Source organism: Pristiophorus japonicus, chromosome 2 (assembly GCF_044704955.1).
Source record: "Pristiophorus japonicus isolate sPriJap1 chromosome 2, sPriJap1.hap1, whole genome shotgun sequence".
Taxonomy (NCBI): domain Eukaryota; kingdom Metazoa; phylum Chordata; class Chondrichthyes; family Pristiophoridae; genus Pristiophorus; species Pristiophorus japonicus.
Window position 1 is genome coordinate 2192362 of NC_091978.1, and position 22961 is coordinate 2215322.

At 51.2% G+C, this 22961-nt stretch overlaps 1 protein-coding gene across 1 annotated transcript in view; it reads left to right on the plus strand.

Moving 5' to 3' along the window:
* Positions 1 to 22961, plus strand: part of LOC139235316 (inactive carboxypeptidase-like protein X2) — an 89275-nt gene that overhangs the window by 24547 nt on the left and 41767 nt on the right. Inside the window, 1 exon segment of the mRNA XM_070866468.1 lies at positions 9005 to 9144. Coding sequence (XP_070722569.1) covers positions 9005 to 9144 — 140 coding nt within the window.

The following is a 22961-nucleotide window of genomic DNA, read 5'->3' on the forward strand; positions in this document are numbered from 1 at the left end:
AGAGAGAGAGAGTCAGAGAGAGAGGGACAGGGGGAGAGAGAGAGGAACAGAGAGAGAGGGACAGAGAGAGAGTCAGAGAGAGAGAGAGGGACAGAGAGAGACAGTCAGAGAGAGGGGGACAGGGGGAGAGAGAGGGACAGAGGGAGAGGGACAGAGAGAGAGGGACAGAGAGGGACAGGGAGAGAGGGACAGAGAGAGAGGGACAGAGATAGAGGGAGAGAGAGAGAGAGAGTCAGAGAGAGAGGGACAGGGGAAGAGAGAGGGACAGAGAGAGAGAGTCAGAGAGAGAGGGACAGGGGGCGAGAGTCAGAGAGAGAGAGGGACAGGGGAGAGAGGGACAGGGGGAGAGAGTCAGAGAGAGAGGGACAGGGGGAGAGAGTCAGAGAGAGAGGGATAGGGGGAGAGAGAGGGAGAGAGAGAGGGGAGAGACAGGGGGAGAGAGAGAGGGAGGGACAGGGAGAGAGAGAGGGACAGGGGGAGAGAGAGGGACGGGGAGAGAGAGGGACAGAGAGAGAGGGAGAGAGAGAGAGTCAGAGAGAGAGGGAGAGAGAGAGAGGGACAGAGAGAGAGGGAGAGAGAGAGGGACAGGGGGAGAGAGAAGGACAGAGAGAGAGAGAGTCAGAGAGAGAGGGACAGGGGGAGAGAGAGGGACAGAGACAGAGAGAGAGGAACAGAGAGAGAGTCAGAGAGAGAGGGAGAGAGAGAGAGAGGGACAGAGAGAGAGGGACAGAGAGAGAGAGTCAGAGAGAGGGGGACAGGGGGAGAGAGAGGGACAGAGAGAGAGGGAGAGAGAGAGAGAGTCAGAGAGAGAGGGACAGGGGAAGAGAGAGGGACAGAGAGAGAGGGACAGAGAGAGAGGGAGAGAGAGAGAGAGTCAGAGAGAGAGGGACAGGAACAGAGAGAGAGGAACAGAGAGAGAGGGACAGAGAGAGAGTCAGAGAGAGAGAGAGGGACAGAGAGAGACAGTCAGAGAGAGGGGGACAGGGGGAGAGAGAGGGACAGAGAGAGAGGGACAGAGAGAGAGGGACAGAGAGGGACAGGGGAAGAGAGAGGGACAGAGAGAGAGGGACAGAGAGAGAGGGACAGAGATAGAGGGAGAGAGAGAGAGAGAGTCAGAGAGAGAGGGACAGGGGAAGAGAGAGGGACAGAGAGAGAGAGTCAGAGAGAGAGGGACAGGGGCGAGAGTCAGAGAGAGAGAGGGACAGGGGGAGAGAGGGACAGGGGGAGAGAGTCAGAGAGAGAGGGACAGGGGGAGAGAGTCAGAGAGAGAGGGATAGGGGGAGAGAGAGGGAGAGAGAGAGAGGGAGAGACAGGGGGAGAGAGAGAGGGAGGGACAGGGAGAGAGAGAGGGACAGGGGGAGAGAGAGGGACAGGGAGAGAGGGACAGAGAGAGAGGGACAGAGAGAGGGACAGAGGGAGAGAGAGAGGGACAGAGAGAGGGAGAGAGAGAGAGAGAGAGAGAGGGACAGAGAGAGAGAGACAGAGGGAGAGGGACAGAGAGAGAGGGAGAGAGAGAGGGAGAGACAGAGAAAGAGAGAGAGAGAGAGGGAGACAGAGAGAGAGGGAGACAGAGAGAGAGAGACAGAGGGAGAGGGACAGAGAGAGAGGGAGACAGAGAGAGAGAGACAGAGGGAGAGGGACAGAGAGAGAGAGAGAGAGAGAGAGAGGGAGACAGAGAGAGAGGGAGACAGAGAGAGGGAGACAGAGAGAGAGAGACAGAGACAAAAACAGAGACAGAGAGGGAGGGAGGGAGAGAGGGACAGAGAGAGAGGGAGACAGAGAGAGAGGGAGACAGAGAGAGACAGAGACGGAGAGGGAGAGAGGGACAGGGAGAGAGAGACAGGGAGAGAGAGACAGAGACAGAGACAGGGAGAAGGTCAGAGAGAGACAGAGAGAGAGGGACAGAGAGAGAGGGATAGAGGGAGAGGGAGAGAGAGTGAGGGACAGAGAGAGCGAGAGAGAGAGACAGAGAGAGACAAAGAGAGAGAGCGAGAGACAGAGAGAGTGACAAAGAGAGAGAGAGAGAGAGAGAGAGACACACACACACAGTGTTATGTATGTAATAACTCAATAGACTGAATACTGTAACACAGGTATAAATCTGGCTCTGCTTTATTAGGGCCCAAAGTGATTACATTACATGATGGCTTGCCTTTTATACCTGGGCCCCACACATGTGAGTACAGCCCAATGACCTCCGACAGTCGCGCCACCTGGTGGCTAGTAACCCCAAGCATACATATATGACAATATCCCCCTTTAAGATATTAATAACAGTCTGTTTACAAATTGAGACGGTCCGGGGCTTTCTGCTCCCGTGTTGATCGTCTCAGTTCAACTCCAGCCTTGGACGAGTGCTCTGAGTCTGTTATGACTGGGGGCTGGGTAGCCGATCTGATGGGAGTGGCAATGACCATGTCAGGGATTGAATGTCCAGATTCATTGATGACAGCGAAGTCCTCTGATGACTGAGGACTGGTTGGTCACTGATTGTGTCTTCCTCAGACTGTTCCGGTTCATCCGTTATCTAATCAACATGTTTCCTGCATGTTTGCCCATTCTGGAGCTTAACGATAAACACTCTGTTACCCTCCTTGGCCGTAACAGTACCGGCGACCCACTTGGGACCTTGACCATAATTTAGTACACACACAGGATCATTGACAGAAATGTCGCCTGACACAGCTGCGCGATCATGATACCACTGCTGCCTTTGACATCTGTATTTAACATCCAAGTCAGGGTGGACAAGAGAGAGCTTGGTCTTGAGACCTCTCCATCAATAGTTCAGCAGGGAGGACTCCGGTAAGCGTGTGGGATCTTGTCCTATACATGACAAGCGAGTCTGCAGTGAACCTTGAGTTACACGTTTCATACCCTGCTTGATGGTTTGGACAGCACACTCTGCTTGACCATTAGATGTGGGTTTGAATGGTGCTGACCTCACATGTTTGATACCATTGAGTTTCATGAACTCTTGAAACTCCAGACTAGTGAAGCAAGGTCCATTGTCGCTTACAACGATGTCGGGCAGACCATGAGTGGCAAACATGACACGAAGGCTCTCAATGGTAGCTGTGGATATACTGAATGACATGATTATACACTCTACTTGGAATATGCATCCACCACAACTAAAAACATTTTTCCCAGGAAGGAACCTGCAAAGTCGATGTGGATCCTGGACCATGGTTTAGATGGCCATGACCACAGACTCAGCGGCGATTCCGCTGGTGCTTTACTTAGCTGCATGCAAGTGTTGCACTGATGCACAAATGATTCCAGATCAGAGTCACTTCCAGGCCACCATACATGAGATCTGGCAAAGGCTTTCATCATGACAATACTGGGATGAGTGCTATGTCGATTATGTACAAATTTCTCTCTGCCTTTCTTAGGCATAACAACACGATTACCCCACAGTAAACAATCTGACTGGATGGATAGTTCGTCTTTGCGACGGTTGTAAGGTTTGGTCTCATCACCCATTTGCTTGGGTATGGCAGACCAATCACCACTAAGGACACAGCGTTTCACAACCGATAATATCGGATCCTGGCTGGCCAGGTCTTAACTTGTTGAGCCGTGACAGGGGTTCCTTCACTTTCAAAAGCATCCGCGATTAACAGTAGATCTGCAGGTTGTGGCGTCTCCACCTCCAATGTGGGCAATGGCATACGGCTCAGTGCATCGGCAAAATTCTTGATGCCAGCTCTATGGCGAATTACATAATCATAAGCAGATAATGTCAGCTTCCACCTCTGGATGCGGGATGATGCACTGGTATTTATACCTTTGTTTTCCGAAAACAATGAAATGAGTGGCTTGTGATCTGTCTCCAGTTTAAACCGAAGACCAAACAGGTACTGATGCATCTTTTTAACCCCATACACACAGGCTAATGCTTCTTTTTCTACCATGCTGTAGGCTCTTTCTGCCCTTTCAAACTTTTAGAAGCATACGCAACAGGTTGTAGTTTATCCGACTCATTAGCTTGTTGGAACACGCAACCAAATCCACATGGTGAAGCATCACAGGCCAATACTAGACGCTTACACAGATCATAATGTACCAGTAGCTTGTTGAGTAAAGCAGATTAGTAGCTTTCTCAAAAGCTCTATCTTGATGCACCCCACACCTAGTTGTCGCCTTTTCTTAGCAGCATATGCAGTGGCTCTAATGAAGTGCTCAATCTAGGTAGGAAATTACCGAAGTAGTTGAGTGGACCAAGGAACGATTGCAGCTCCGTCACATTCTGAGGCTTGGGTGCACTTTTGATGGCCTTGGTTTTCGAGTCCGTAGGCCTGATGCCATCAGCAGAAATTTTCCTCCCCAGGAATTCGACTTCCGGTGCCATGAAGACACACTTTGAACGTTTCAGTCTGAGTCCCACTTTGTCCAGACGATGTAGAACCTCTTCCAGGTTTTTCAGCTATTCGGCGGTGTCACGACCTGTGACCAGGATGTCATCTTGGAACACGATGGTTCTAGGGATGGACTTCAGTCGACTCTCCATGTCCCTCTGAAATATGGCTGCAGCCGAGCGAATTCCGAAAGGACACCTGTTGTAGATGAACAGTCCTTTAAGAGTGTTGATGCAGGTAAGTTTCTTTGATGTCTCGACCAGCTCCTGTGTCTTGTAGGCCAATGTCAGATCCAGTTTAGTGAACGACTTCCCCCCGGCTAGCGTTGCAAACAGGTCATCAGCCTTCGGTAACGGGTATTGATCCTGTTTCGAAACTCGGTTGATCGTAACCTTGTAGTCTCCACAAATCCTGACAGTGCCATCAGTCTTCAACACAGGAACAGTGGGGCTGGCCCATTCGTTAAATTCGACCGGTGATATGACCTCTTCACACTGGAGTCTGTCCAGTTCGATTTTGACTTTCTCCCTCATGTACGGAACCGCCCGATCTTTATGATGGATGGGTCTTGCATCCGAGTCCACGTGGATCTGCACCTTGGCTCCCGTGAAATTGCCGATGTCTGGTTCAAACAGCGAGGGGAACTTTCTCAGCACTTGAGCACATGGAGTATCATCCTCCGATGACAATGCTTTGATATCGTTCCAATTCCATTTGATTTTTTCGAGCCAATTCCTGCTGAACAGCATTGGACCATTTCCTGGAATGATCCATAACGGTAAATCATGAACCGCACCCTCATACGACACTTTGACAACTGCACTGCCAATCACCGGTATGAGTTCTTTGGTGTAAGTACGCAACTTGGCATTGACTGGACTCAGCTTAGGCCTCACTGCCTCAATCTCCCACAGCTTGTCGAATGTCCTTTGGTTCATTATCGACTGACTCACACCCGTGTCCAATTCCATTGATACCGGCACGCCATTTCGTTTCACATTAACCATTATGGGTTGGTTCTTTGTCAGGAATGAGTACAGTCCATACACTTCCTCGGGTATCTCAGTTTGCATATCCAGGTCCGCACTGGACTGGTCGTCATCTTCCACGTGGTGAGTCGCAGCACGCTTGCTCAGTTATGGACACATTCGCTGAAGGTGCCCCACTTTAGAACAACCGTTACAGGAGTACTGTTTAAATCGACACTGATGAGGCCGATGATTGCCCCCACAACGCCAACAGGGTGAAATCGGATTCGTACCCGTTGGTGGACTTTGAGCAGCTACAGGTTTCGCATACGCAATCCAGTAGGCCCTGCTATAAGCAGCTCTGCCAGGCGACGACGCAATCTTGTTTACAGTACTTGCCGTGGAGCTCCAACTCTTCGATGCTACCAGGGGTCACAGTCTAAGGATAAGGGGTAAGCCATTTAGGACCGAGATGAGGAGAAACTTCTTCACCCAGAGAGTGGTGAACCTGTGGAATTCTCTGAACTCCAGTGAATACAAGCCCAGTTGATCCAGTCTTTCTTGATAGGTCAGTCCCACCATCCCGGGAATCAGTCTAGTGAATCTTCGCTGCACTCCCTCAATAGCAAGAATGTCCTTCCTCAAGTTAGGAGACCAAAACTGTACACAATACTCTCGGTGAGGCCTCACCAAGGCCCTGTACAACTGTAGTAACACCTCCCTGCCCCTGTACTCAAATCCCCTTGCTATGAAGGCCAACATGCCATTTGCTTTCTTAACCGCCAGCTGTACCTGCATGCCAACCTTCAATGACTGATGTACCATGACACCCAGGTCTCATTGCACCTCCCCTTTTCCTAATCTGTCACCATTCAGATAATAGTCTGTCTCTCTGTTTTTACCACCAAAGTGGATAACCTCACATTTATCCACATTATACTTCATCTGCCATGCATTTGCCCACTCACCTAACCTATCCAAGTCACTCTGCAGCCTCATAGCATCCTCCTCGCAGCTTACACTGCCACCCAACTTAGTGTCATCCGCAAATTTGGGGATACTACATTTAATCCCCTCGTCTAAATCATTAATGTACAGTGTAAACAGCTGGGGCCCCAGCACAGAACCTTGCGGTACCCCACTAGTCACTGCCTGCCATTCTGAAAAGTACCCATTTACTCCTACTCTTTGCTTCCTGTCTGCCAACCAGTTCTCAATCTACGTCAGCACACTACCCCCAATCCCATGTGCTTTAACTTTGCACATTAATCTCCTGTGTGGGACCTTGTCGAAAGCCTTCTGAAAGTCCAAATACACCACATCAACTGGTTCTCCCTTGTCCACTCTACTGGAAACATACTCAAAAAATTCTAGAAGGTTTGTCAAGCATGATTTCCCTTTCACAAATCTATGCTGACCTGGACATATCATGTCACCTATTTCCAAATGCGCTGCTATGACATCCTTAATAATTGATTCCATCATTTTACCCACTACCGATGTCAGGCTGACCGGTCTATAATTCCCTGTTTTCTCTCTCCCTCCTTTTTTAAAAAGTGGGGTTACATTGGCTACCCTCCACTCCATAGGAACTGATCCAGAGTCAATGGAATGTTGGAAAATGACTGTCAATGCATCCGCTATTTCCAAGGCCACCTCCTTAAGTACTCTGGGATGCAGTCCATCAGGCCCTGGGGATTTATCGGCCTTCAATCCCATCAATTTCCCCAACACAATTTCGCGACTAATAAGGATTTCCCTCAGTTCCTCCCCCTTACTAGACCCTCTGACCCCTTTTATATCCGGAAGGTTGTTTGTGTCCTTCTTAGTGAATACCGAACCAAAATACTTGTTCAATTGGTCTGCCATTTCTTTGTTCCCCGTTATGACTTCCCCTGATTCTGACTGCAGGGGACCTACGTTTGTCTTTACTAACCTTTTTCTCTTTAAATATCTATAGAAACTTTTGTAATCCGTCTTAATGTTGATTCCTATTAATGAAGAAATCTCGTAGCATGTTTCCCAACACGTCTTCGATCTTACATGGCCCAGCTAGACATCTTAGGTCTGCAACGAATTCTGACACATCCTGACTCTCAGAATGAACGTGCTTGTAGAATCGCTATCGTGAGATGATATGCCGCCTTCTGGTTTGAGATGGTCACGTACCAGAGTACACAATTCCTCATTGTCCTTGTCCGTTGGACTTGCAGGAGAGAGAAGATTCTTTATGAGGCCATAGATTTTTGGACCGCAAACCGTGAGTAAGACCACCCTGAGCCTAACTGCGTCAGTGGGTTCCTCCATTTTGTTGACCACGGCGTACTGGTCCAGGCGAGGTACAAAATCTGCCCAGTCCTCTCCCTCCACGAATCTCTCCAGAATTCCAATTGTGCTCATTTTTCCATGCGATTGTTCTTGAGTTACCTCGTCGCCAATTGTTATGTATGTAATAACTCGATAGACTGAATACTGTAAACTAACACAGGTACAAACCTGACTCTTCTTTATTAGGGCCCAAAGTGATTACATTACATGATGGCTTGCCTTTTATACCTGGGCTGGACACACGTGCGTACAGCCCAATGACCTCCGACAATGGCGCCACCTGGTGGCTAGTAACCCCAAGCATACATACATACAATATACATAGATGGCCTGGAAAAGGGGACAGAGTGTAGTGTAACAAAATTTGCAGATGACACAAAGATTAGTGGGAAAGCGGGTTGTGTAGAGGACACAGAGAGGCTGCAAAGAGATTTGGATAGGTTAAGCGAATGGGCGAAGGTTTGACAGATGGAATACAATGTAGGAAAATGTGAGGTCATCCACCTTGGGGAAAAAAAACAGTAAAAGGGAATACTATTTGAATGGGGAGAAATTACAACATGCTGAGATGCAGAGGGATCTGGGGGTCCTTGTGCATGAAACTCTTTTTGGATCCTTGTGCATGAATCCCAAAATGATAGTTTGCAGGTGCAGCAGGTAATCAGGAAGGCGAATGGAATGTTGGCCTTCATTGCGAGAGGGATGGAGTACAAAAGCAGGGAGGTCCTGCTGCAACTGTACAGGGTATTGGTGAGGCCGCACCTGGAGTACTGCATGCAGTTTTGGTCACCTTACTTAAGGAAGGATATACTAGCTTTGGAGGGGGTACAGAGACGATTCACTAGGCTGATTCCGGAGATGAGGGAGTTACCTTATGATGATAGATTGAGTAGACTGGGTCTTTACTCGTTGGAGTTCAGAAGGATGAGGGGTGATCTTATAGAAACATTTAAAATCATGAAAGGGATAGACAGGATAGAGGCGGAGAGGTTGTTTCCACTGGTCGGGGAGACTAGAACTAGGGGGCATATTATACAAAGATCATGTGACAATTAAATCAGAATAAATCATGTGCCCAATTAGTTTAGTGTGGTAATTATCACTTTACAACTGCAACCAATTTAGATTTCAAAAATATTAACTCAAAATAACTTTTTTTTTACACAATCTATACAGATTAAAACAAAGCTAAAGACATTTAAAGAGCCATCTTATGTATGTGTGTGTTTGTGATGTGGTAAAGAAGATATCACAGACAGAGAGAGAAAGACGGAGTGGGAGAAATGTGAGTGTGTATGTCCCTGTGCTGGGGTATCTGATGTTCAGACTGGGTCTGTATTTCAGGCTGGGATCAATGACGGGGATTTCTATGACGGAGCATGGTGTGCTGCACACGAGGACAAGTCCCAGTGGCTTGAGGTCAATGCCAGGCGATTGACAAAATTCACAGGATTGATCACCCAGGGCAGGAACTCCATCTGGAGGTGAGTAATGGGCATCATACTCTCTCTCTCTCTCTCTCTCTGTCCCCACCTGCATCTCTCTCTCTCTCTCTCTCTCTCGCTCTCTCTCTCTCTCTGTCACCATCTTCATCTCCCTCTTTCTTTCACAGTCGCCACCATGTCTCTCTCTCTCTCTCTCTCTCTGAAGTTTAAGATGTGAGTGTTGATCTGATGGATCTATGGTGTGCTCAGACTCTCCCTCTGTTTGATCATGGGAGGGTGTGGGGTTTGGGGTGTAGGGTGTGGGGTGGGGGGTTTGGGGTGTAGGGTGTGGGGTTTGGGGTGTGGGGTGCAGGGTGTGGGGTGCAGGGTTTGGGGTGTAGGTGTGGGGTGTGGGGTTTGGGGTGTAAGGTGTGGGGTGTAGGGTGTGGGGTTTGGGGTTTGGGGTGTAGGGTGTGGTATGTAGGGTGTGGGGTTTGGAGTGTGGGGTTTGGGGTGTAAGGTGTGGGGTGTAGGGTGTGGGGTTTGGGGTGTGGGGTTTGGGGTGTAGGGTGTGGTATGTAGGGTGTGGGATGTAGGGTGTGGGGTTTGGAGTGTGGGGTTTGGGGTGTAGGGTGTGGGGTTTGGGGTGTGGGGTGTAGGGTGTGGGGTTTGGAGTGTAGGGTGTGGGGTTTGGGGTGGAGGGTGTGGGGTTTGGGGTGTGGGGTTTGGGGTGTAGGGTGTGGGGTGTGGGGTTTGGGATGTAGGGTGTGGTGTTTGGGGTGTAGGGTGTGGGATTTGGGGTGTAGGGTTTGGGGTGTGGGTTGTAGGGTGTGGTGTTTGGGGTGTAGGGTGTGGGGTTTGGGGTGTAGGGTGTGAGGTTTGGGGTGTAGGGTGTGGGGTTTGGGGTGTAGGGTGTGGGGTTTGGGGTTTGGGGTGTAGGGTGTGGGGTTTGGGGTGTAGGGTGTGAGGTTTGTGGTGTAGGGTGTGGGGTGTGGGGTTTGGGGTGTATGGTGTGGGGTTTGGGGTGTAGGGTGTGGGGTGTGGAGTTTGGGGTGTAGGGTGTGGGGTTTGGGGTGTAGGTGTGGGGTTTGGGGTGTGGGGTGTAGGTGTAGGGTGTGGGGTTTGGGGTGCAGGTGTGGGGTTTGGGGTGTGGGGTGTAGGTGTAGGGTGTGGGGTTTGGGGTTTTGGGTGTGGGGTGTAGGTTTGGGGTTTGGGGTTTTGGGTGTGGGGTGTAGGTGTGGGGTTTGGGGTTTTGGGTGTGGTGTGTAGGTGTGGGGTTTGGGGTTTTGGGTGTGGGGTGTGGGGTGTCAGGTTTGGGGTTTTGGGTGTGGGGTGTAGGTGTGGGGTTTGGGTTTTGGGTGTGGTGTGTAGGTGTGGGGTTTGGGGTTTTGGGTGTGGGGTGTAGGTGTGGGGTTTGGGGTTTATGTGTGGGGTGTGGGGTGTCAGGTTTGGGGTTTTGGGTGTAGGGTGTAGGTGTTGGGTTTGGGGTGTAGGGTGTGGGGTGTGGGGTTTGGGGTGTAGGGTGTAGGTGTTGGGTTTGGGGTTTGGGGTGTGGGGTTTGGGGTGGGGGTTTGGGGTGTTAGGTGTCGGTTTGGGGTGTTGGGTGTGGGGTTTGGGGTGTGGGGTGTGGGGTTTGGGGTTTGTCGTGTAGGGTGTGGGGTTTGGGGTGTGGGGTGTGGGGTTTGGGGTTTGTCGTGTAGGGTGTGGGGTTTGGGGTGTGGGGTTTGGGGTGTGGGGTGTAGGGTGTAGGTGTTGGGTTGTGGGGTGTAGGGTGTGGGGTGTGGGGTTTGGGGTGTAGGGTGTAGGTGTTGGGTTTGGGGTTTGGGGTGTGGGGTTTGGGGTGGGGGTTTGGGGTGTTAGGTGTCGGTTTGGGGTGTGGGGTGTGGGGTGTGGGGTTTGGGGTGTGGGGTCTGGGGTGTGGGGTTTGGGGTGTGGGGTTTGGGGTGTGGGGTGTAGGTGTAGGGTGTGGGGTTTGGGGTTTTGGGTGTGGGGTGTAGGTTTGGGGTTTGGGGTTTTGGGTGTGGGGTGTAGGTGTGGGGTTTGGGGTTTTGGGTGTGGTGTGTAGGTGTGGGGTTTGGGGTTTTGGGTGTGGGGTGTGGGGTGTCAGGTTTGGGGTTTTGGGTGTGGGGTGTAGGTGTGGGGTTTGGGTTTTGGGTGTGGTGTGTAGGTGTGGGGTTTGGGGTTTTGGGTGTGGGGTGTAGGTGTGGGGTTTGGGGTTTATGTGTGGGGTGTGGGGTGTCAGGTTTGGGGTTTTGGGTGTAGGGTGTAGGTGTTGGGTTTGGGGTGTAGGGTGTGGGGTGTGGGGTTTGGGGTGTAGGGTGTAGGTGTTGGGTTTGGGGTTTGGGGTGTGGGGTTTGGGGTGGGGGTTTGGGGTGTTAGGTGTCGGTTTGGGGTGTTGGGTGTGGGGTTTGGGGTGTGGGGTGTGGGGTTTGGGGTTTGTCGTGTAGGGTGTGGGGTTTGGGGTGTGGGGTGTGGGGTTTGGGGTTTGTCGTGTAGGGTGTGGGGTTTGGGGTGTGGGGTTTGGGGTGTGGGGTGTAGGGTGTAGGTGTTGGGTTGTGGGGTGTAGGGTGTGGGGTGTGGGGTTTGGGGTGTAGGGTGTAGGTGTTGGGTTTGGGGTTTGGGGTGTGGGGTTTGGGGTGGGGGTTTGGGGTGTTAGGTGTCGGTTTGGGGTGTGGGGTGTGGGGTGTGGGGTTTGGGGTGTGGGGTCTGGGGTGTGGGGTTTGGGGTGTGGGGTTTGGGGTGTGGGGTGTTGGTTTGGGGTGTGGGGTTTGGGGTTTGGGGTGTAGGGTGTGGGGTTTGGGGTGTAGTGTGTGAGGTTTGGGGTGTAGGGTTTGGGGTGTAGGGTGTGGGGTGTGGGGTTTGGGGTGTAGGGTGTAGGTGTTGGGTTTGGGGTTTGGGGTGTTGGGTGTCGGTTTTGGGGTGTTGGGTGTGGGGTGTGGGGTTTGGGGTTTGTCGTGTAGGGTGTGGGGTTTGGGGTGTGGGGTTTGGGGTGTGGGGTGTTGGTTTGGGGTGTGGGGTGTGGGGTTTGGGGTGTAGGGTGTGGGGTTTGGGGTGTAGCGTGCGGGGTGTGGGGCTTGGGGTGTGGGGCTTGGGGTGTGGGGTTTGGGGTTTGGAGTGTAGGGTGTAGAAACATAGAAACATAGAAAATAGGTGCAGGAGTAGGCCATTCGGCCCTTCGAGACTGCACCACCATTCAATAAGATCATGGCTGATCATTCCCTCAGTACCCCTTTCCTGCTTTCTCTCCATACCCCTTGATCCCTTTAGCCGTAAGAGCCATATCTAACTCCCTCTTGAATATATCCAATGAACTGGCATCAACAACTCTCTGCGGTCGGGAATTCCACAGGTTAACAACTCTCTGTGTGAAGAAGTTTCTCCTCATCTCGGTCCTAAATGGCTTACCCTTTATCCTAAGACCGTATCCCCTGGTTCTGGACTTCCCCAACATCGGGAACATTCTTCCCGCATCTAACCTGTCCAGTCCCATCAGAATCGTATATGTTTCTATGAGATCCCCTCTCATCCTTCTAAACTCCAGTGTATAAAGGCCCAGTTGATCCAGTCTTTCCTCATATGTCAGTCCAGTCATCCCTGGAATCAGTCTGGTGAACCTTCGCTGCACTCCCTCAATAGCAAGAACGTCCTTCCTCAGATTAGGAGACCAAAACTGAACACAATATTCCAGGTGAGGCCTCACCAAGGCCCTGTACAACTGCAGTAAGACCTCCCTGCTCCTATACTCAAATCCCCTCGCTATGAAGGCCAACATACCATTTGCCTTCTTCACCACCTGCTGTACCTACATGCCAACTTTCAATGACTGATGTACCATGACACCCAGGTCTCGTTGCACCTCCCCTTTTCCTAATCTGCCGCCATTCAGATAATATTCTGCCTTCGTGTTTTTGCCCCCAAAGTGGATAACCTCACATTTATCCACATTATACTGCATCTGCCATGCATTTGCCCACTCACCTAACCTGTCCAAGTCACCCTGCAGCCTCTTAGCGTCCTCCTCACAGCTCACACCGCCACCCAGTTTAGTGTCATCTGCAAACTTGGAGATATTACTTTCAATTCCTTCATCTAAATCATTGATGTATATTGTAAATAGCTGGGGTCCCAGCACTGAGCCCTGCGGCACTCCACTAGTCACTGCCTGCCATTCTGAGAAGGACCCGTTTATCCCGACTCTCTGCTTCCTGTCTGCCAACCAGTTCTCTATCCACGTCAGTACATTACCCCCAATACCATATGCTTTAATTTTACACACCAATCTCTTGTGTGGGACCTTGTCAAAAGCCTTTTGAAAGTCCAAACACACCACATCCACTGGTTCTCCCTTGTCCACTCTACTAGTTACATCCTCAAAAAATTCCAGAAGATTTGTCAAGTCTGACTTCCCTTTCATAAATCCATGCTGACTTGGACCGATCCTGTCACTGCTTTCCAAAAGCGCTGCTATTTCATCCTTAATAATTGATTCCAACATTTTCCCCACTACTGATGTCAGGCTAACCGGTCTATAATTACCCGTTTTCTCTCTCCCTCCTTTTTTAAAAAGTGGTGTTACATTAGCTACCCTCCAGTCCATAGGAACTGATCCAGAGTTGATAGACTGTTGGAAAATGATCACCAATGCATCCACTATTTCTAGGGCCACTTCCTTAAGTACTATGGGAAGCAGACTATCCGGCCCCGGGGATTTATCGGCCTTCAATCCCATCAATTTCCCGAACACAATTTCCCACCAATAAGGATATCCTTCAGTTCCTCCTTCTCACTAGACCCACTGTTCCCTAGTACATTCGGAAGGTTATTTGTGTCTTCCTTCGTGAAGACAGAACCAAATTATTTGTTCAATTGGTCTGCCATTTCTTTGTTCCCCATTATAAATTCACCTGAATCCGACTGCAAGGGACCTACGTTTGTCTTCACTAATCTTTTTCTCTTCACATATTTATAGAAGGTTTTGCAGTCAGTTTTTATGTCCCCAGCAAGCTTTCTCTCATACACTATTTTCCCCCTCTTAATTAAACCCTTAGTCCTCTTCTGTTGAATTCTAAATTTCTCCCAGTCCTCAGGTTTGTTACTTTTTCTGGCCAATTTATATGCCTCTTCCTTGGATTTAACACTATCCTTAATTTCCCTTGTTAGCCACGGTTGAGCCACCTTCCCCGTTTTATTTTTACTCCAGACAGGGATGTACAATTGCTGAAGTTCATCCAAATGATATTTAAATGTTTGCCATTGCCTATCCACCGTCAACCCTTTAAGTATCATTTGTCAGTCTATTCTAGCCAATTCATGCCTCATACCGTCGAAGTTACTTTTCCTTAAGTTCAGGACCCTAGTTTCTGAATTAACTGTGTCACTCTCCATCTTAATAAAGAATTCTACCACATTATGGTCACTCTTCCCCAAGGGGCCTCGCACAACAAGGTTGCTAATTAGTCCTTTCTCATTACACATCACCCAGTCTAGGATGGCCAGCCCTCTAGTTGGTTCCTCGACATATTGGCCTTGAAAACCATTCCTAATACACTCCAGGAAATCCTCCTCCACCGTATTGCTACCAGTTTGGTTAGCCCAATCAATATGTAGATTAAAGTCACCCATGATAACTGCTGTGCCTTTATTGCACGCATCCCTAATTTCTTGTTTGATGCTGTCCCCAATCTCACTACTACTGTTTGGTGATCTGTACACAACTCCCACTGGCGTTATCTGCCCTTTGGTATTCCGTAGCTCCACCCATACCGATTCCACATCATCCAGGCTAATGTCCCTCCTTACTATTGCATTAATTTCCTCTTTAACCAGCAACGCCACCCCACCTCCTTTTCCTTTCTGTCTATCCTTCCTAAATGTTGAATACCCCTGGATGTTGAGTTCCCAGCCTTGGTCACCCTGGAGCCATGTCTCCGTGATGCCAATTACATCATATCCGTTAACTGCTATCTGCGCAGTTAATTCGTCCACTTTATTCCGAACACTCCTCGCATTGAGGCACAGAGCCTTCAGGCTTATCTTTTTAACACACTTTGCCCCTTTAGAATTTTGCTGTAATGTGGCCCTTTTTGTTTTCTGCCTTGGGTTTCTCTGCCCTCCACTTTTACTATTCTCCTTTCTATCTTTTGCTTCTGCCTCCATTTTATTTCCCTCTGTCTCCCTGCATAGGTTCCCATCCCCCTGCCATATTAGTTTAACTTCTCCCCAACAGCACGAGCAAACACTCCCCCGAGGACATTGGTTGCGGTCCTGCCCAGGTGCAGACCGTCCGGTTTGTACTGGTCCCACCTCCCCCAGAACCGGTTCCAATGCCCCAGGAATTTGAATCCCTCCCTGCTGCACCACTGCTCAAGCCACGTATTCATCTGCGCTATCCTGCGATTCCTACTCTGACTAGCACGTGGCACTGGTAGCAATCCTGAGATTACTACTTTTGAGGTCCTACTTTCTAATTTAGCTCCTAGCTCCTTAAATTCATCTCGTAGGACCTCATCCCGTTTTTTACCTATATCGTTGGTACCTATATGCACCACGACAACTGGCTGTCACCCTCCCTTTTCAGAATGCCCTGCTCTCCCACTCTTTTTCCTGCCCTCCTGTACAGCAGAGCCACCCATGGTGCCATGAACTTGGCTGCTGCTGCCCTCCCCTGATGAGTCATCCCCCTCAAAATCACCCAAAGCGGTGTATCTGTGTTGCAGGAGGATGACCGCTGGGGACCCCTGCACTACCTTCCTTGCACTGCTCTTCTTGTTGGTCTTCCATTCCCTATCTGGCTGTGTACCCTTTACCTGCGGTAATTCCAACTCACTAAACGTGCTATTCACATCATTCTCAGCATCATGGATGCTCCAGAGTGAATCCACCCGTAGATTCACTGCCGCAATGCGGTCTGTCAGGAGCTGGAGGTGGATGCGCTTCCCACACACGTAGCCATCAGGGACACTGGAGACGTGCCTGAGTTCCCACATGGTACAGGAGGAGCATAACACGTGACCGAGCTCTCCTGCCATGTCTTAACCCGTAGATACACTTAAATTGGCAACAACAATGCTAAAGGTTACTTACTGATAGAGAAAAGAAAAAAGAAAAACTACTTACCAATCACCAGCCAATCACTTACCCCCTTGGCTGTGACGTCACCTTTCGATTTCTTTCTACTTTTTTGCTCTCTCACCCTGTAGCTGCACCGGCTGGGCCTTTACATGCCTCTCGATGCTCCCCGGACTGCCCGAACTCCTCCGACTGAGGTGTGGGGTGGAGGGTTTAGAGTTTAGGGTGTAGGGTGCCCCCTCCCAGAGCAGTATCTGGGACGAGGGAATACTCCCAGCACACGGTCTCTGGCCGTTGTGACATCACAACATCTAGTCGTTGGCTAGCCCCGCCCCCTTGCCACTCACACACGGGACAGTATGCCTGCAGTCCTGATGGATGGCCACATGGACTTTCCTCACTCCTCAGGGCGAGAATTGGGACAAGACATTGGATTAAATTAAATCTGACACAATGAGGTGGGAGTGTCTTCATTGGGTTAATTACACGGGATATACGGCCCAGAAACAGGCCATTCGGCCCAACCAGTCCATGCCGGCGTTTATGTTCCACTCGAGCCTCCTCCCATCTTTCCTCATCTAAATCTATCACCATAACCCTCTATTCCCTTATCCCTCATTGGCTTGTCCAGCCTCCCCTTAAATACATCGATACTATTTGCCTCAACCCCTCCCTGGGGGAGCGAGTCCCACATTCTCACCGCTCTCTGGATAAAGAATGTTTTTCTGAATTCATTATTGGATTTCTGGGTGACTATCTTATATTGATGGTCTCCAGTTATACTCTTCCCCACAAGTGGAAACACTCTCTCTGTATCCACTCTATCAAACCCTTTCATCATTTTAAAGACCTCTATTTGGTCACCCCTCAGCCACCTATTTTCAAGAGAAAAGAGACCCGGCCTCTGGGGATTCCATTATTTTTCCTAGCCCCTCATACTAGAGGGAGGGGCTTCGATGGGTTAATGTACTGGGGGAGGGGCACAATGGGTTAATGTACTGGGGGAGGGGCACAATGGGTTAATGTACTGGGGGAGGGGTAACGATGGGTTAATGTACTGGGGAGGGGGTTTTGACGGAGAGGGGTACGGTGTGGTAATGTACCGGGGGAGGGGTACGATGGGTTAATGTACTGGGGGAGGGGTTCGATGGGTTAATGTACTGGGGGAGGGATTCGATGGGTTAATGTACTGGGGGAGTGGGTTTTAACGGGGGATGGGTACAATGGGTTAATGTACTGGGGAGGGATATGATGGGTTAATGTACTGGGGGAGGAATACGATGGATTAATGTACTGGGGGAGGGATACGGTGGGTTAATGTACTGGGGAGGGATATGATGGGTTAATGTACTGGGGGAGGAATACGATAGATTAATGTAGTGGGGGAGGGGTACGGTGGGTTAATGTAGTGGGGGAGGGTACGGTGGGTTAATGTAGTGGGGGAGGGGTACGGTGGGTTAATGTATTGGGGGAAGGGTTCGATGGGTTAATGTACTGGGGGAGGGTACGATGGGTTAATGTACTGGGGGAGGGGTACGGTGGGTTAATGTAGTGGGGGAGGGGTTCGATGGGTTAATGTAGTGGGGGAGGGGTACGATGGGTTAATGTACTGGGGGAGGGGTACGATGGGTTAATGTACTGGGGGAGGGGTACGGTGGGTTAATGTACTGGGGGAGGGGTACGGTGGGTTAATGTAGTGGGGGAGGGGTACGGTGGGTTAATGTACTGGGGGAGGGGTTCGATGGGTTAATGTACTGGGGGAGGGGTTCGGTGGGTTAATGTACTGGGGGAGGGGTACGGTGGGTTAATGTACTGGGGGAGGGGTTCGATGGGTTAATGTACTGGGGGAGGGGTACGGTGGGTTAATGTACTGGGGGAGGGGTACGGTGGGTTAATGTACTGGGGGAGGGGTACGATGGGTTAATGTACTGGGGGAGGGGTACGATGGGTTAATGTACTGGGGGAGGGGTACGGTGGGTTAATGTACTGGGGGAGGGGTACGATGGGTTAATGTACTGGGGGAGGGGTACGATGGGTTAATGTACTGGGGGAGGGGTACGATGGGTTAATGTACTGGGGGAGGGGTACGGTGGGTTAATGTATTGGGGGAGGGGTACGGTGGGTTAATGTACTGGGGGAGGGGTACGGTGGGTTAATGTAGTGGGGGAGGGGTACGGTGGGTTAATGTAGTGGGGGAGGGGTTCGATGGGTTAATGTAGTGGGGGAGGGGTACGGTGGGTTAATGTACTGGGGGAGGGGTACGGTGGGTTAATGTACTGGGGGAGGGGTACGGTGGGTTAATGTAGTGGGGGAGGGGTTCGATGGGTTAATGTAGTGGGGGAGGGGTACGGTGGGTTAATGTACTGGGGGAGGGGTACGGTGGGTTAATGTATTGGGGGAGGGGTACGGTGGGTTAATGTGCTGGGGGAGGGGTACGGTGGGTTAATGTAGTGGGGGAGGGGTACGGTGGGTTAATGTAGTGGGGGAGGGGTACGGTGGGTTAATGTATTGGGGGAGGGGTACGGTGGGTTAATGTATTGGGGGAGGGGTACGATGGGTTAATGTACTGGGGGAGGGGTACGGTGGGTTAATGTGCTGGGGGAGGGGTACGGTGGGTTAATGTATTGGGGGAGGGGTACGATGGGTTAATGTGCTGGGGGAGGGGTACGATGGGTTAATGTACTGGGGGAGGGGTACGATGGGTTAATGTACTGGGGGAGGGGTTCGATGGGTTAATGTACTGGGGGAGGGCTACGATGGGTTAATGTACTGGGGGAGGGGTTCGATGGGTTAATGTACTGGGGGAGGGGTACGATGGGTTAATGTACTGGGGGAGGGGTACGGTGGGTTAATGTACTGGGGGAGGGGTACGATGGGTTAATGTACTTGGGGAGGGGTACGATGGGTTAATGTACTGGGGGAGGGGTACGATGGGTTAATGTATTGGGGGAGGGGTACGGTGGGTTAATGTATTGGGGGAGGGGTACGATGGGTTAATGTATTGGGGGAGGGGTACGGTGGGTTAATGTGCTGGGGGAGGGGTACGGTGGGTTAATGTATTGGGGGAGGGGTACGGTGGGTTAATGTGCTGGGGTTGGGTACGGTGGGTTAATGTACTGGGGGAGGGGTACGGTGGGTTAATGTACTGGGGGAGGGGTACGATGGGTTAATGTATTGGGGGAGGGGTACGGTGGGTTAATGTGCTGGGGGAGGGGTACGATGGGTTAATGTATTGGGGGAGGGGTACGGTGGGTTAATGTATTGGGGGAGGGGTACGATGGGTTAATGTATTGGGGGAGGGGTACGGTGGGTTAATGTGCTGGGGGAGGGGTACGATGGGTTAATGTACTGGGGGAGGGGTACGGTGGGTTAATGTACTGGGGGAGGGGTACGGTGGGTTAATGTGCTGGGGGAGGGGTACGATGGGTTAATGTACTGGGGGAGGGGTACGGTGGGTTAATGTACTGGGGGAGGGGTACGGTGGGTTAATGTACTGGGGGAGGGGTACGATGGGTTAATGTATTGGGGGAGGGGTACGGTGGGTTAATGTGCTGGGGGAGGGGTACGATGGGTTAATGTACTGGGGGAGGGGTACGATGGGTTAATGTAGTGGGGGAGGGGTACGGTGGGTTAATGTGCTGGGGGAGGGGTACGATGGGTTAATGTACTGGGGGAGGGGTACGATGGGTTAATGTACTGGGGGAGGGGTACGATGGGTTAATGTATTGGGGGAGGGGTACGGTGGGTTAATGTGCTGGGGGAGGGGTACGATGGGTTAATGTACTGGGGGAGGGGTACGATGGGTTAATGTATTGGGGGAGGGGTACGGTGGGTTAATGTACTGGGGGAGGGGTACGATGGGTTAATGTACTGGGGGAGGGGTACGGTGGGTTAATGTACTGGGGGAGGGGTACGGTGGGTTAATAATGAGGCTCTTTCTGTCCAGTATCGTTGGCCCATGGCCAGTGGGTCCTGGCTGAATACGATGCCTATGTTCTGGGCCTGATGGAAGAGCTTTGCCTGGGATCCAGCGGTAAAGTTAATGTACAACACATATACATCGACATTCACATCAGAAAGATCTTCATGACCTCTGTATTACTTCCTGCTTTTAAACAAGACAGCACTCAACGATATTTGGGCTATAAAAATTCCAAAACTGCTTCGGTAGATTATTCAAAGTTCATCACATGATCATTTCCTATTTTAAAATGCTTTAAATACAAACGGTCTGTAAAAGGAGTGCTGCTGAAATAAAACATTTGGCAAATCCTTGAAAGAGATGTATAACAGCAGCAGAGTGATGGAAATCCTTGCAGCGTAATTCCATTGATACTGTGCGACTCTGTCATAGGGCCTATGACGCACGACTTTTGTTGCTTGCCAGATAGAAATGTTTACTAAGCACTTATCACTAAACCTGTGCCCTGCCAGTATGGTTTGGTCCGTACTTTACTCCATGAGATATAGGTTTAATTATCGGTGTTTTTTATATTATTGTTAATGCTTGAATTTGTAAATTTATATTCGCTGCAGATTTTTGCTTGTAGGCAACAGCAAGCAGTCAATACAAAATGTGTAGCGACGGTTTCTGCAGTTTATTCCAGTATTTAATGTCAGGCCAAAATTGATAGTCGATCTGTGCTTATAGCATAACTAACTAGTCTGCATTTATACCATTTGTTAATCCTTTTGGTGGCACAAAATGAACATTTGCATTTGTTCAAACGTCAATAAGAACAATATTGTGTATAGAAACATAGAAACATAGAAAATAGGTGCAGGAGTAGGCCATTCGGCCCTTCTAGCCTGCACCGCCATTCAATGAGTTCATGGCTGAACATTCAACTTCAGTACCCCATTCCTGCTTTCTCACCATACCCCTTGATTCCCCCGAGTAGTAAGGACTACATCTAACTCCTTTTTGAATATATTTAGTGAATTGGCCTCAACAACTTTCTGTGGTAGAGAATTCCACAGGTTCACCACTCTCTGGGTGAAGAAGTTCCTCCGCATCTCGGTCCTAAATGGCTTACCCCTTATCCTTAGAAGCGTGGGCAGATACAGCAGGAGCAGCGAGGTCGGGGCGAGGTCAGGACAAGGTCGGAGTGAAGGAGCGGCGAGAGACTGTAGAGGGAGGTGATCGGGGCCCAGGAGAGGCGAGGGCCGAGGGGCAGCACGGGCCCAGCCCACACTTCGATATGTGAGCACACTGGGTCCGTGCAGCAGAGCAGGTCCGGGTTAACCCTTGCCCCTGGACCAAGACCTCGCTCTGTCAAGCCCCGTGTGGTGGCTGGTGTGTAACGGTCACCCCACGTTAAAACAATCCACCCACAGGCATCTTCCACCCTTCAGGATGTAGTTCAGGATCTGGAACATCGGGTCCTTCACTGAAACATCTGAGAACTCATCCCTTTTTTTTGGCGAGGAAGCAAGTCATCCTCGATACGAGGGGCTGCCTGAGAAGAAGTACAGGGGGAGGGGCTTCTATGGGGGAGGGAATTGGATGGGGAGGGGTTATGATGGGGGAGGGGTTACGATGGGCGGGGTTACGATGGGGAGGAGGGATGGGGGGTTACGATGGGGGGTTTACAATGGGGGGGTTACGATGGGGGGGTTTACGATGGGGGGTTTCGATGGGGGGCTTTACGATGGGGAGGAGGGATGGGGGGGTTACGATGGGGAGGAGGGATGGGGGGTTACGATGGGGGGGTTTACGATGGGGGGTTTACGATGGCGGGGTTACGATGGGGAGGAGGGATGGGGGATTACGATGGGGGGGTTTACGATGGGGGGTTTACGATGGGGAGGAGGGATGGGGGGTTACAATGGGGGGGTTACGATGGGCGGGGTTATGATGGGGAGGAGGGATGTAGGGGTTTACGATGGGGGGGTTACGATGGGCGGGGTTACGATGGGGGGTTACGATGGGGAGGAGGGATGGGGGGTTACGATGGGGGGGTTACGATGGGCGGGGTTATGATGGGGGGGTTACGATGGGGAGGAGGGATGGGGGGTTACGATGGGGGGGTTTACGATGGGGGGTTTACGATGGGGAGGAGGGATGGGGGGGTTACGATGGGGAGGAGGGATGGGGGGTTACGATGGGGGGGTTTACGATGGGGGGTTTACGATGGTGGGGTTACGATGGGGAGGAGGGATGGGGGATTACGATGGGGGGGTTTACGATGGGGGGTTTACGATGGGGAGGAGGGATGGGGGGTTACGATGGGGGGGTTACGATGGGGGAGTTACGATGGGCGGGGTTATGATGGGGAGGAGGGATGGAGGGGTTACGATGGGGGGTTTACGATGGGGGGGTTACGATGGGCGGGGTTACGATGGGGAGGAGGGATGGGGGGGTTACGATGGGCGGGGTTATGATGGGGGGTTACGATGGGGAGGCTTACGATGGGGGGGTTTACGATGGGGGGGGTTACGATGGGGGGGGTTACGATGGGGGGTTTACAATGGGGGGTTTATGATGGTCTGGGTTACGATGGGAGGTTTGCGATGGGGGCGGGATTACGATGGGGAGGAGGGATGGGGGGGTTTACGATGGGGGGGTTTACGATGGGGGGGGTTGCGATGGGGGGGTTACGATGGGGGGGTTTGCGATGGGGGGGGTTACGATGGGAGGTTTACGATGGGGGGGGTTTGCGATGGGGGGGGTTACGATGGGAGGTTTGCGATGGGGGCGGGATTACGATGGGGGGATTACGATGGGGGGGTTACGATGGGGGGGTTTACGATGGGGGGGTTTGCGATGGGGGGGTTACGATGGGGGGGTTTACGATGGGGGGGTTACG